At 49.6% G+C, this 13982-nt stretch overlaps 1 protein-coding gene across 1 annotated transcript in view; it reads left to right on the plus strand.

The window, feature by feature from the left end:
- HRH2 (histamine receptor H2) overlaps positions 1-13717 on the plus strand; it is a 21102-nt gene extending 7385 nt beyond the window's left edge. Inside the window, exon 2 of the mRNA XM_028495481.2 lies at positions 13525-13717. Within this exon, the coding sequence (XP_028351282.2) occupies positions 13525-13717 (193 nt within the window). The remainder of the gene's footprint in view (positions 1-13524) is intronic.
- The last annotated feature ends 265 nt before the right edge of the window (positions 13718-13982 follow it).

A 13982-nucleotide genomic window follows, 5' to 3' on the forward strand; every position in this document is an offset into this window, starting at 1 on the left:
GGCCCTCTCACTGTCGTGGCCTCTCCCGTTGCGGAGCATAGGCTCCGGACGCGCAGGCTCAGCGGCCGGGGCTCACGGGCCCAGCCACTCCGCGGCATGTGGGATCTTCCCGGACCGGGGCACGAACCCGTGTCCCCTGCATCGGCAGGCGGACTCTCAACCACTGTGCCACCAGGGAAGCCCTCTATCTTTTTTATAACAGTTTTATTGAGATATACTTCACATGCTATACGATTCACTCATTTCAAGTGTACAGTTCACCGGTTTTTGGTCTGTTCACAGAGTTGTGCAGCCATCACCACAATCAATTTTAGAACATTTTCATCACCCCAAAGAAACCCTGTAGCCTTCAGCTATCAATCTCCCGATCCCTGCATTCCCCAGACAACCACAAATCTACTTTCTATCTCTATAGATGTGCCTATTCTGGACATTTCAGATAATCCGTGTGCTTTTCTGCCTGGCTGTTTCACTTAGCATAATGCTGTTGAGGTTCTTTCTTTATTTGCTGTCTGTTCTTCCTTCCTTTCCTTTTTCCGTTCCGTTTTGTGTTTTCTTTCCCTGCCTTCCCCCATTCCCTTCTGTGTCCATGGTCCCGTTTCTCCTTCACCGAGTGCTCTGGCTTTATGGCAGCTCTCGGGGGTTGGTAGGCCCTTGGGGAGGGGGGCGGGAGGCTGCATCCTGGACCCACAGGTGGCCCACGTCCCCACCTCCTGCCTGGGTGGGCTCGGAAAGGCCGTTCTCAGGCCTGCAGGGCCTGCACTTCTACACAGCTGTGGGCAGAGCCGCGGGCTGCAACAAGGTATTAACGCTTTTCATCTTCTGTCTCTTCAGAGAGTTTGGGGGGTGAGACCCCCTTCCAGCCCTGGAGAGGAAGTCAGGGGAAGAGCAGAGAGAGGAGGTGGGAAGCCTTTTACAACCTCAAAAGTCAAGGAGAATAAATCGTGGCCCCCACCAGGAGTCACCTGAAAGGTAGAGAACCCCTCCTTTACCTCCCTGGTGATAGTGCCTTTGAAGCGAGCTGGAGGCCCCGCCAGTGCCCCGCCAGCCTCCCTCCCTCCCTGGCTTTGCACAGACCCCTGGCCCTGCCCTTTCCCCACCTTCCCTTCTGGCTCCTTGTGCAGCAGATCTAACAGGACTGCTATGGAGCTGTCTTCCCAGGGGCTGTGAAGGGGAGGGAAGGGGAACCATGCCTTCGGGGCCGCTGCTAGTAGCTTCGTACCCATGAGAAAAAGGTGAACACTCTAGGTGAACAAATTAAGAGAAAGCCCTTTCTCCAGGGGACCCAGCCCCAGGCCACACAGCTTGGCAAGCAGAAAGAGGTCTGGATTTCAGCCCCGATGCTCTTGTGCAGAGAACAGCCTGAGCAACTACAGGGAGGCCCTGCAGACCTTCCAGACCCCTGGGAGACGGCAGGGTGTAGGGCAGGGCTCTGCAAGCCTCTTCTGCAAAGGGCCAGATAGTAAATAAGTTAGCTTTGCGGCGCCTATGTTCTCTGTCACCACTACTCAATCCTGGTGGTATGGCACAAAAGCAGCCCCAGACAAAACTTAAATGAATGGGGGTGGCTGTCTTCCAATAAACCTTTATTTATGGGCACCAAAATTGGAGTTCCATATCATTTTCACCAGTCACAAAATGTTATTCTTCTATTCACTTTTTTTTTTCAACCATTTCAACAAAATAGGTGGTGGGCTGAATTTGGCCCACAGGCTATCGTCTGCCAACCACTGGTGTAGGGGAAAGAAAAGGGTGCCAATTCCAGCCCCAGCACTTGCTGGCTCCTTGACTTTAGGCAGGTGGCTTGCCCTCTCTGAGCCTCAGCTTGCTCATCTGCAAAATAGGGATAAAAATACCTCCCTGTGAGGACTGTGATGAGGCTTAGCACCGATTTGTGCAAAGCTCCCGACACACGGTAGATGCTTGTAAGGGGTAATTTTTCTTTCTTCCTTTCTTTTCCCTTTATTTCTTCCTTCCCCCCTTCCTCCTTCCCTCCCTCTCTTCCTTCCTTCCTTCCTTCCTTCCTTCCTTTCCTTCCTTCCCTCCTTCCCTCCTGTGGCCCCTCTGTAAAGGAGCAGATGAAAAGTCCACGGCAGGCTCTGTGGACTTGTGTCTCAGCTGTGCCACTGAATCGCTCGGTTTGGACCCTGACCCTGAGCCTTGTGTCCCTCCTCTGAAAATGGGGAGCTTGGATCCATCTCAGGAGACCATTCCAACACTAATTATATATAAATGCTTAACAAGAGAGAGAAATTATGCCAAACCCCCAACTGTGTTTGTGTCAAAAATCTTCTGGCGAGGGCAAGGAGGAACCTGTTTTTCATACTAATGAATCACCCTGAGTATGCAGGCAGATTCAGTAAAACATGTCCTTGTCGCAACCTGAGCTTTGAGTGCAGGGGTCACAGGCAGGTAGGGATGCAGATTGGGTGCAGGACAGAGCTCCTAGAGAGACCCAGCCTGGCAGACAGGGGACCAGGGATCCTCACTGCCTCTGCCACTGACAGGCTGTAGGGCCTTTAGAAGATAACATCGCTTTCTGAGCCCCAGTTTCCTCATCTGTCAAAGAGAGCTAAGGCTCCTAGCAGATGTCACTGCTCTTAAAGAAACAGCAGTGAGTCACAGGGCTCTCTGTTTTAGGGTGATGCTGTGTTCATTAAACCTACAGCAGCTGTTTGTGGTAGCATCAGGGGACAGGGACGGGGTGTGCCTGAGACCCAATGGGTATTTTAGGGTGTCCTTTTTTTTAAAATAAATTTATTTTATTTATTTTTATTTTTGGCTGCGTTGGGTCTTCGTTGCGGTATGCGGGCTTCTCCTTGCAGTGGCTTCTCTTATCGCAGAGCACGGCGCGCGGGCTTCGGTAGTTGTGGCGCACGGGCTTAGTTGCTCCGCGGCATGTGGGATCTGCCCGGGCCAGGGTTCGAACCCGTGTCCCCTGCATTGGCAGGCGGATTCTCGACCACTGCGCCACCAGGGAAGCCCTAGGTTGTCCTTTTAATGCAAGGCTGAATAAATCTTTATGTCTTCTTCTCCCAGCCTGAGGCTCCCCTGAGAAGTGAGGATCATTCCCTCCCTGCCTATCTCTGGGCAGGGAGGTGGGGGGCAGGGGAGTTTGCCCCAGCTCCCAAAAGTGGCATGTGGCTCTGCTTGTCCACATCTGATCGTGCAGAAGGTTGCAGCTTGCAGGGAGGGCCACAGGCTTTGGGACACAAGGGCGGGTGGATGAGACTCAGGCCTTCCTCATTCCAGGACTGAGCACGTGCCAATGTCACCCAGGGACAGATGCTCTGGGTGGGCAGCAGGGCATTCCCCAGCACGCAGGGGACTTGGGGGAACTTCCCTTTTCCATACTGACTTGGGAAACACAGACTATATATAAATGCTTCATCATCACTGAAACGGAACATTGAAAGTCAAAGAGAAACTCCATTCCTGTGGCCATCTTACACAAGCCCTGAAGTCACGCTCTGTACTCCCTTTCTGTCACTCATGAGAGATGTAGTCCTGATGTCATGGCGACAAGAGGATCCACATGTGGAGATCCTAAGCAGGTCTCTGCGTTAGCGGCTGCTGAGTCTTACTGATTCATTCACTCAGTCGTTCTTTAGTGCCCCTCCCCCATAGGGTGTGGGGAGGGGGGTAAAGGGGGCGACTTATGGATCTATGAGATGAGCTGATAGGGTACAAACATGTGGGATAAGTGCTGGGACCTGGCAGGTATGGGGGCCAAGAGGGCCCTGGGGTGGCCCAGGAATCGGGCAAAGCCTCCTGGAAGGGGTGATGGCTCAGCTGACTCCTGAGGGACAAGCAGGAGTTTTCTAAGCTGAAGGGCAGAGGTTAGAGGTGCCATCCTAGGCAGAGGAGGCTGGAAGTGGGGGAGGAAGGGAGGGACGGGGAGGGGAGAGAGGGACCGGGGATTCACAGACAATGGGAAGGCGACTGATGGGCAGGTACTTCTTTTTCTCAATCTTTGTCCCCATCTGAAAAGTAGGACTGATCATTCCAGCCCCTCCCTCCCAGGGCTGGGAAAAGGACCGAGGGCGGTAATGCTTGGCTTGGGACGGAAGCTTAGAGCAGAGCACTGAGTCCGCTCCGGTGTAAGATTCTTTGCTTCGTTCTGGTCTGGATGCCCACAGGCCACCACTTCACGGATGGTGGAAAAACGTACATTTTCCAGGCCAGGGGCTCTCAGGCACTTCCATCTGTAAACATGGTGACTTTGGAAGTTGAACCCAGTCAATACAAGAGTCTCTCCACTGCCCCCTCCTTCCCTCCAGGGCAAGCTAAGTTCCCGGAGGCTGTCTGGCCCCCATGGCTTCCTTCTCCATCCATGGGGCCCATGCCATGCCTGGGCCCTGGGGACACAGCTGGCCTGCTCCAGGCCTTCTTCCCTGGGTTGCTGAGGAAGAGCCACAGCCTCCCAAGGGCCTCGGCCTCTGCTACAGGCCCCCAGGCCCCCAGGAATCCCCCAGCAGGCAAGCCCCAAGGCCCAGCCACAAGCTAGGGCTCACTGTAGGTCTGGGAGGTTTTAGGGGCCTCTGTACCCCATGTGAGAGCAGAGGACCTGGGGTACAGAGCTCCGTGAAGCCTCTTCATGGCCATGTCTGCAGGCCGCCCCCCTTGTCCTAGGAAGTAGGACACAAGCCCCTCTACTTTCAGACCCTCACCTCACCTCCAATGAGCATTCTGACCCCCAAAGGAGAGGCTGGGGGCAGGGCCCACTCTAGCAGCTAACTCAGCCTCCTGCCCCAGCTTCCTCTCTGGGTGGTGGGGAACTGCTCTCACAGGCTCCTGAAAGCCAAATGCCCTTGAACTCTCTCACCATTGTTTCTGCTTCTGTCCTGAGTCACCGCCTGAATGGCGGGGGGGTGGCACTGGCAATGGGAACAAGCCCACTACATCTCAAATTAGTATCCTCTCCTGCCCCACCAGCAACGCACCACACACCTGACACACTGGCCCACGTTCAACACCTAACTAGCTGGAGATGGTGACTAGTAACCACCACTGCCCTGGGAATGCTTGAGCCTGGCGGGATCAGACTGCCTGGGAGCTGATTGACCCTGGGCACGTTACCTCTCCGTGCCTCCATTCCTTCATCTGTAAATGGGGATGTTGCTAGTACCCACTTCAAAAGGTCGTTGTAAGGGTTCGAGGAGAGAATAGATATACAGGCCCAAGAACAGTGTCGTCCACAGCAGTTCCCTGGCAGGCATGGGGCTCCATGAGGAGCCTCGAGATTGACTAAAATGTTCCCCTATTGTTGTATTTTGCCCTTGTCTCGATGTTCTTTTTGCTCTTATAAGCAATCCTGTGATGAACATCTCCATGCAGAGAACATTCTGTTTCTTTCAAATTATTTCCCCAGAAACTGAATTTCTGGAACCGGAATTACTGGTGAATGGAGAGGGATATTTGAGGCCTTTTGTTATACTTTGCTTAATTGTTTTCTAGACTGGCTGTACGGGGGCCCACCAGCCACCTCTGAAGGCATCACTTCCTGGACGCCACGCAGGGGGAGGGTCCTAGAAGGGCTGTGAGGGGGGCTGACTAGGGCAGAGGTATAGCTGGCAAGGAGAAGGGGTCTCTGGCATTTAAGGATGGACAGAGGGACAGGGAAGAGGGAGAAGAAGGGGCTAAGGAGGAAGCATCAGAGAGGTGAGCCCACGTCCAGGGCCTGAGCCGTTCAGAGACTACAGAGCAAATAAGTCTTCAGTCAAAAGAACTGGCATAGTGATGCCAGGAGCTGAGCCCAGGATGCAGCGCCCGACCCACCTGGATGACCTTGGGCAAATGGCAGCCTCTCTGAGCCTCAATTTCCCATCTATGAAATGGGCGTGACCTTTCGCCTGCCTCAGAGGGGTGGGATGGAGTGAGTGATAGGACATGACTTTGAGAGTTGCCTCGGGCACCGTGGGTTCTTTTTCCGTGGGCACCCACTGGCGCGAGTGGGCAGGGTTTTGGGGGTTTCCTTCGGTTTTAAAAAACATTCCAGAGTTTCAGGGAGAGGATTGGGCAAGCCAGCCAGTCTCAAATAGGGGTTACTTAGGGTTGGAGCAGCTGGGCAGGGTGAACACAAGATCTCCCTTGGGACGGGGGAGATCTGAGCATGGCCCAGAGTCCACATGCACTGGACGGGGAGGGGAGGTGGGGGCAGGGAATCTCCAGGTTTGCAGGTGGGCCAAGCTGGGCTCTTTCAATCCTCCATCACTTATTTGCTGTGCAAGCGAACTAAAGTTCTTTGGGCTCAGACTTCCTCATCTGTTGGAGATAAGAATATCGTAACTCTATCATATGTATCACATGCATATTGTGAGAGTTCAACTTTAAGTGCCTGACCCATGATTATTATTCTGCCGTCTCATTCATCAGCAAAAAGTGGGTGACACGGAGACAAAGGAAGGGTTGAGTGGAAGTAAGCTGCGCCACGCCTTCACTTCTCCTTCAAGCAGCAAGCCCAGCATGCTATAACATGCCCAGCACTCCTCACCGGCTATGTGACCTCGGGCAAGTTTTCTAACCTCTCTGTGCCTTAGTTTCCTCCTCCATCAAATTGGGGGACTAACAGTACCTACCTCTTGAGGTTGAGCTAATATTTACAAAACGCCCAGAACCAGGCCTGGCGTGCAGCAGGAGCTCAGTGCATGGTGGCTGTCATTTGGCTGCTCTTAGGGCTCAGAGCACAGGCTTTGGACCTAGCAGGCGAGGCACAGAGCCCTGTTCCTCCACGCACTGGTGTGACCTTGGTCAGGCAGGTCACTTAATCCCACGAAGAGCCAGTTCCCTCATCTGTAAAGAAGTGGGTGGTGGGACCCCCAAGGCACCCCAAACACACAGTAAGCGCTCAACGTGACTATTGACTGAGGGCCTTAAAGAGGACCCCATGGAAACTGCCAGACCCATGCCCTGAGGCCTTGGCTCTCACAGTGGTGGGTGCATGCTTCTCCCCCCTTATTTGTCATGAAAATGAACACTGTTTTTGCAAAACTCCTGCAGGAAGCCTTTGCCCAGCTTGAAGGACAGAAAGAGAGCTCCACCTATGGACTTGGCCATGGGCGCCCATCATCCTGCCCCGGCCCTCCACCCTTCAAAGCAGACGCTGATGCAGGCAAACCCTCTGTGTTTACTTCCAGAAAAGTATGAGAAGGCCCTGAAAAAAATCATTTCTTTCATGAGCGGAGGGCTGAAGTTTGGTCATTTCGGCCAAATACTGGGTAGTACTGGTTTGTGGTAGAAAACAAAGTTATTTGAAGATAACACTCATATGAGTGGGCTCTGGGTAACTTGGCATCCTGAAATTTCCACCTCATAGCTTACTTTAGGACAACAAGAAATTAGGTCTGCTTGGAGAAGAGGGTCACCCCTGATTTTGGCAAAAGCGTAAGGCAAGGGGACAGACACTTGGTGGGTTGTGGCTGGCTCCCAGGACACTAGAGGGCCACTTCCCCTTTCTAAGCTCCTCCACTTCCCTTTCCTCAAAAAGGAGAGGAGACTTTGCACTGACCCAGTTCCCAGGATATACATGAAACTGCCCTTCTGGGTGTGGCAGTTCCCCCAGATGCTTGGGTGCAGGATAAGCAAGGGTCTGGGTTCAGGGATCAGCCCAGCCTTCAACACGCCATCCCTCAAGTGCCAGTTCTTGGTGACCCTCAGGGAAAAGCAGCTAATGGCTGTACCCATCACGGGAAACAAAGGAGGAGGGAGAAAGGGAGAATCTTCTGAAATTTCTAAACATTTCTCTTCTCCCATTACTTCTCCTGGCTTCTACAGCACTTCCCCTGGGATTATGCTCATTTTACAGATGAGGAGATGGGCTTCGACAGGGAGGTGGAGTTGTCTGAGACCCGACAACAGGGGGGTGAGGAAGCCGCAAACTGAATGCATGACTCCTGGTTCTAAATCTCACATTTTGTCCCAATCATCCCAATGCAGGGCTGGTGCTCAGCAGGTATTTGCTGAAATGGTCACCATGCCTCACTGTCTGTGCCAAGGTCCTGGCTCACAATGCTCTTCTGGGCTGGTAGGAGTGGGAAGGTAGATATAGAAATAAAGCCAGCATGAGACACCACACAGAGGGGTAAGGGCTGCCCCACAGCCGGGGGAAGTGTTTCTGATTCTGTTGATCTGTGAACTTGGGAAGTCAGAAAATGGGAGAATCACTATCGAAAATGAGAGTGGCTGGGTTTTTCATTCATTAGTTCACACACACGATTGAACACCTGCTATAAACTTGGACAGTGGGGTAGATGATGAAAGATCCAACACCTGCCTTTAGTCTGGGAGATAGACAGGTAAACTGATGGTTAACCCAAGGAGGTAAGTGTCTCAGCAGAGGGGCTGTAGGAGCCAGGAGGGAATCAGTTATCCTGCGAGACCTCAGAGACAGCTTCCCAGAGGAGGTGATGCCTGAACAGAACCTTGAAACACTTCAAAGTGCACAGCAAAGAAGGTAAAGGAATTTCAAGCAATGGGAATGACATGTGTATAGGTGCAAGTACAAGACAGAGCAGAGTAATGTGTGCATGCGGTGGTTCTGTGTGATAATTTGTACTATAAGCAGTAGATGGCAATGGAAAAGGTCACTGACAGTCATTATCTGTAGTCCTTACAATAGTCCTGTGAGCTTGATATTATTAACATATTTCACAGATGAGAAAACCGAGGTTCAGAGCGAGACTGAGCAAGGCTTCTCACTGAAACTGGGTCCCGGCCCCTGGTGGCTGAACATATTATAGCACCCTCATGTGAAAAGATAGTCAAAGAACATTTATTTAAGAATGCTATTAGGACACTATTAACTGCCAGTAGCAGAAACCCAGTTAAAGGAGGCTGGGATTGGTGGAGGTAGGGAATTAGCTTATAGAACTGAAGAAATCAAGAGTAGCTTCAAGTTGGATTCAGGGGCTCAAAGGTCATCATAAATTTGTCTTTCTCCAGCTTTCAACTCAGTTTCACCCTCTGTTGCCTTCATTTTCAGTGAGAGTCTCCCCATGGGGCCACCAGGAGCTCCAAGCTTACATCTTACCATCTTAGTAGCCCCAGTGGAAAATATTCCCCTTCCCTCCTGTTCCAACAGAAAGTTTTAGGCTTAAGTTTCATTGGCTGGATGGGGTCCTGTCTCTACCTCTGTACCCAGACCTGGAGCTAATGCAATGAATAAGGTAAATCTCACCTCACCCACATGGACAAAGAGTAGGGAAGTTTGGATCCCAAAGAAGAATCAAGGTATTATTACCAAGAGAAGGGGAATTGACGATGGGAAGGTAAAAATAAGATGTTTACCATAAGCACTTACTGAATGGCAGACAACCTATTATGTGCTCTCCTAGAACCCCATTTACATCTCCGAGCCTCAAGTGTCAGAGCTCAGGGCAAAGATGGGCCATAAGGAAGTCCAGGAATATTAAACATACAAGTAACTCTAGATGTATGTAATGTAATAAAGTCTACACAGTGTAGGACTCCAGCTTAGTGTCTCATCCCAATTTACATTTGGCATGGATGGCAAGCTAAGTAAAGGAGGAAGGGCTCCATACCACTAGACATTATTAAGTTAAATATGCATGGCAAAAATTTTTAATAAGAGGATGGAAATTCCATATGGTAAGGAGGAAAGAGAAGGAGAAAAAAGGAAGTTTAAAACAAAGCAAAAAAACAAAGACAGGAAATTTTAGAAAAGATGGGACAAATGTAGAACACAAAATCACCCTGAAGAAATTAGTCAAAATGTATCAGTAATCACAGGACATGTAAATGGAATAAACTGGGCTAATTAAAAAAAATGGAGATTGTCAGATTTGATTTTTTTTAAACCCAAACAAATATTTTTACAAGAGATAGACTTAAGGAAACAAAAAAGTTGAAAGTATAAGGAAGGAAAAATAAGATATACTAGGCAAATACTAACCAAAAGAAATCTGGGTAGCTATATTAATATCAGACAAAGTGAACTGTCAGAAAAAAGTATTACTAAAGATAAAGAGGGTCACCATCTTTTGAAAAAAGATTCAATTCACTAGAAGGATAAGAATTCTAAACTTGTATGTACCAAATAAACCAGCTTCAAAAAGTAAAACTGACAAAGTAACATTGACAAAACTACAAAGAGAAATTAATCATTAACATCATAAGCAAACAATATTAAGACTAAAAGGGAGATATTATTATAGATTTTACAGAGATTAAGAAAGATGATAAGAACATTGTGGTCAATTTTATGCCCCAAACAAGGGAAAATTCAGATGCAGTGCACGAATTCCTAGCAACAGAACTTACCAAAACTGACTTGGGAAGAAATAGAAAACCCGAATGGTCCTATAACCATTAAAAAATAAAGAAAGTGAATGAAACACCAGTAGTACTTGGTTTTGCCAAGGGGTTCTACCAAACACTCAAGGAACAGATCGTTCCAGTCCTGCTCAAACTCTTCAGAGGAGAGAAAAAGGGAAACTCTCCTGTCTATTTGATGAGGCCAGTAGAGTGTAGATTCAAAAACAAGTATGAGGGCTTCCCTGGTGGAGCAGTGGTTGAGAGTCCGCCTGTCGATGCAGGGGACACGGGTTCGTGCCCCGGTCCAGGAAGATCCCACATGCCGCGGAGCGGCTGGGCCTGCGAGCCATGGCCGCTGACCCTGCGCGTCTGGAGCCTGTGCTCCGCAACGGGAGAGGCCACGACAGTGAGAGGCCCGTGTACCAAAAAAAAAAAAAAAAACAAAACAAAACACAACAAGTATGAGAAGGGAGAAGATAAAAATGAGAAACAACCCAGATGTCTACCAGCAGGTGAATGGATAAATAAATTGGAGTATCTTCCCATAATGGAATACCTTATGACTGTGTAAATGAACTACAGGTTCACACATTCACAGAGTTTACTCTCAAAAGTATAATGTTAAACAACAACTAAAAAAAGGAAGCTACAGAAAAAAATCCTAAAACATGATTCCATTTATATAAAAGTAAAATGCTGGCAGAACAACACAGTATATTATTCAGGGGTACATACATATTTGCTGAAACAAATCAGGGGCTGGTAAATTCTATTTCTTAACCTGAGAGGTGGTTACACTTGTATTCATTTTAATATTATTTAATATTTTAAGCCACACATATGTGTTTTTTACATAGCCTCTTTGATGTATTTCATTTAAACATATTTTATGCCACAATCTCCACGTGGCAAAAAGATATGTGTGAGTAGAGGAGTTATTTGAGATGTTTATTTTCTTCTTTCTGTTAGTCTCTATGTTCTGAATTTTTTACTATGAACATGTGATACTTCCAGAATAATATTATTTTAAATGATTTTATAGCCTTTTAGAAGGAGGGAGGTAATTTCCTAGCCTAGAGCTAGCTTGTCTTTGATAATTTCCCTAATCTACGCGAAAGTCACTTTATCACACTTCAGGCTCCATCTGGAATGTTAATCCAAGGGTAGATACCTGCCTACTTGGTCAAATATGTACACTGCTGGCATGGAGAAGAACCGGAGCCTCTGAAGTGCAGGGGTATGACCTGGAGGTCCAGGTAAGGGCAGGTGTTCTGGGGACGGTGGGGCTGGCCAAACCCACGAGAGAGCTTGGGCCATGCAAGGCCTCTAGCACTGGCTAAGCCAGAACATACCATGCATCGAAGGAAGCTTGGGTGTTGGCTGTGGGTGTTGGCTGTGTTGTTGTTCACAAAGCCTTTACAAAGGCAGACATCCAAATCTACACCTCCCCTCTGATGGACTCTAAGGGGAAGCATGATGCTTTTCTCTCTCTCCATGTGGAAGGGAGTGAGTTCGATTCCTCTGGTGGCCAGAATACCTTAACAGATGATGGCTAGAGCTGAGGCCAGGCACGAGTTTCATGGGACATCCGGAGGACCCGCAGTGAGTCTCAGGACCAAGCAAGGGCTAGCTTCCAGCCTGAAACTGGACGAAGAAAACTACTGCTCCAGCCTAAGCAGGGAAACAAGAAGCTAGGTAGCATCCATTGCCTTAGACAGAGCTAAAGCCAGATTTTGTCCTGCCCTGGAGCTGCAGAGACCCCAGGCAAAGTGTCTAGGGACACCAAGAAATGTTTAGCTTCTCCTGCATTAGGGCCAAGCATGAGACAGGATGGGCCAGGACTTGCAAGGACACTCCTCAAACCACAGTTGCTTTGCAAATCCCCTTCCCTGTGCAGCCCATAGTCCTCTCCCAACTGCATAATATACACTTAAATCTCTACACCACCTGGCTGTTTTCACTGAAATATATTTATAAGACTTTATATCATCACCATAAATGGAAATGCAGTATCACTTGTGGAAAACGGAAAGTACTTGTGATCATAGAAACAATGACACAAAACAATGCCACCCAAGGTTGGCCAGATCCCATTGCCTGATTAAAGCTCTGAGCCTGCCCCCACTCCAGGTTATACAGGGACACCTGCGTGTTGAGTACTAAAAACACAGGCCCTCCACACTGAGGCTTTTTCTCCTGACCTCAGAAGGCTTGAAATAAAAACGATGAAGGAATTCTTACTCACTGAAAGTATCGGAAGGAAAAAGCAGGTCAGCTGTCCACATCTTAGCAGGCAACAGGGCAAAGGAATTTTGTATACCCAGATATGGGGGAAGTCTTCATCTTTCTGAAAATGTATGTCAAATACTTTGTTAAAAACTTTCCTTCCAAGTGTTTGGCTAACTTACCTTCAGTGACCTTCAATCAGCTTGACTCAATGGACATAAATGAGGACCTACTATGTGCCGGAGGCCACTTAGTAGGGGTTTGAAAGGCAAGCGCCTTGCCTTCAGGGACCACACATTCTAATGGAGAGACAGACACATTCACAACTGATTTTTTCTTTTTTTGCCGTACGCGGGCCTCTCACCGCCATGGCCTCTCCCGTTGCGGAGCACAGGCTCTGGATGCGCAGGCCCAGTGGCCATGGCTCATGGGCCCAGCCGCTCTGCGGCATGTGGGATCCTCCCAGACCGGGGCACGAACCTGTATCCCCTGCATCGGCAGGCGGACTCTCAACCACTGCGCCACCAGGGAAGCCCTCACAACTGATTTTAATGCAAGGCTGAATAAATCTTTGTGTCTTCTTCTCCCAGCCTTCCCCCAACTCATGCAAAACATGATGTAGGTGTTCAGGAATTATTTTATTCAGACACAGAAATAGCAAACATTCATTGGGCTCCTACCATGAGCCAGGCAATGTGTGGGATACTTTTAAACATATTTTATAACACTTAATCCTTTCAATCCTTATTTTTACCTTCACTTAAGGTTCAGAGAGGTTAAGTAACTTGACCAAGGGTACACAGCATGTTAGAAGCTGATTTGGGGTTTGAAAGCAAGTCTCCTGAATGCTCCCCATTGTGGGTTGAGGGAACAAGTCCCTGTTGCACGTGGGAGGTTCCCCGCCCCATACCACCCCACCCTTCCCAGCCCCCGGCTTAGAAGAAGCAAAGACCAGAGGCTAGGTCTGGCCCTACTGGCCTTGCTCGGTGGTCACCTCAGCCCTAACCTATGCTTGTGTCTCCCCAGGAAGCCAGCGATGTCCTGCACCCTGTGCTCCAGCAATCTTCTGAGCTGCTGCAAGAGCCTGTGGGCGCTTAGGTTCCTCCAGAGACACGTGGGAGGCCCCTTGGAGGAGCAGCTGGGAGAGCCACTGTCTGAGGAGCTGCTAAGGACACTGGCCCAGGAATCGGTGAGGATGCTGCCCTCCGAGGCTGTCTAGACCCAGCCCCAGAACGCTGAAGATCCTGCTTCTGGTCACCAAAATTTGACTCCTGGAGCCACTAAGGACCCAGCAGCCCCCCCAAACCACCGAGAGCACACCCTAGCCTGAGTCTGGGGACTCCCAGAGCACATGGTGGGTGCTGGGGTCCTCTGGCCTAGGAGGGAGCAGCCTGCTCTGCACTCAGACTCCCCTGGGTCTGGGTCTGCTGAATCCCATGGGTTCAAAGGTCACGTTGGTGCTGGCCCTGAGTCACAGGCAGAGA

Source organism: Physeter macrocephalus, chromosome 2 (assembly GCF_002837175.3).
Source record: "Physeter macrocephalus isolate SW-GA chromosome 2, ASM283717v5, whole genome shotgun sequence".
In the NCBI taxonomy this organism is placed as follows: Eukaryota; Metazoa; Chordata; class Mammalia; order Artiodactyla; family Physeteridae; genus Physeter; species Physeter macrocephalus.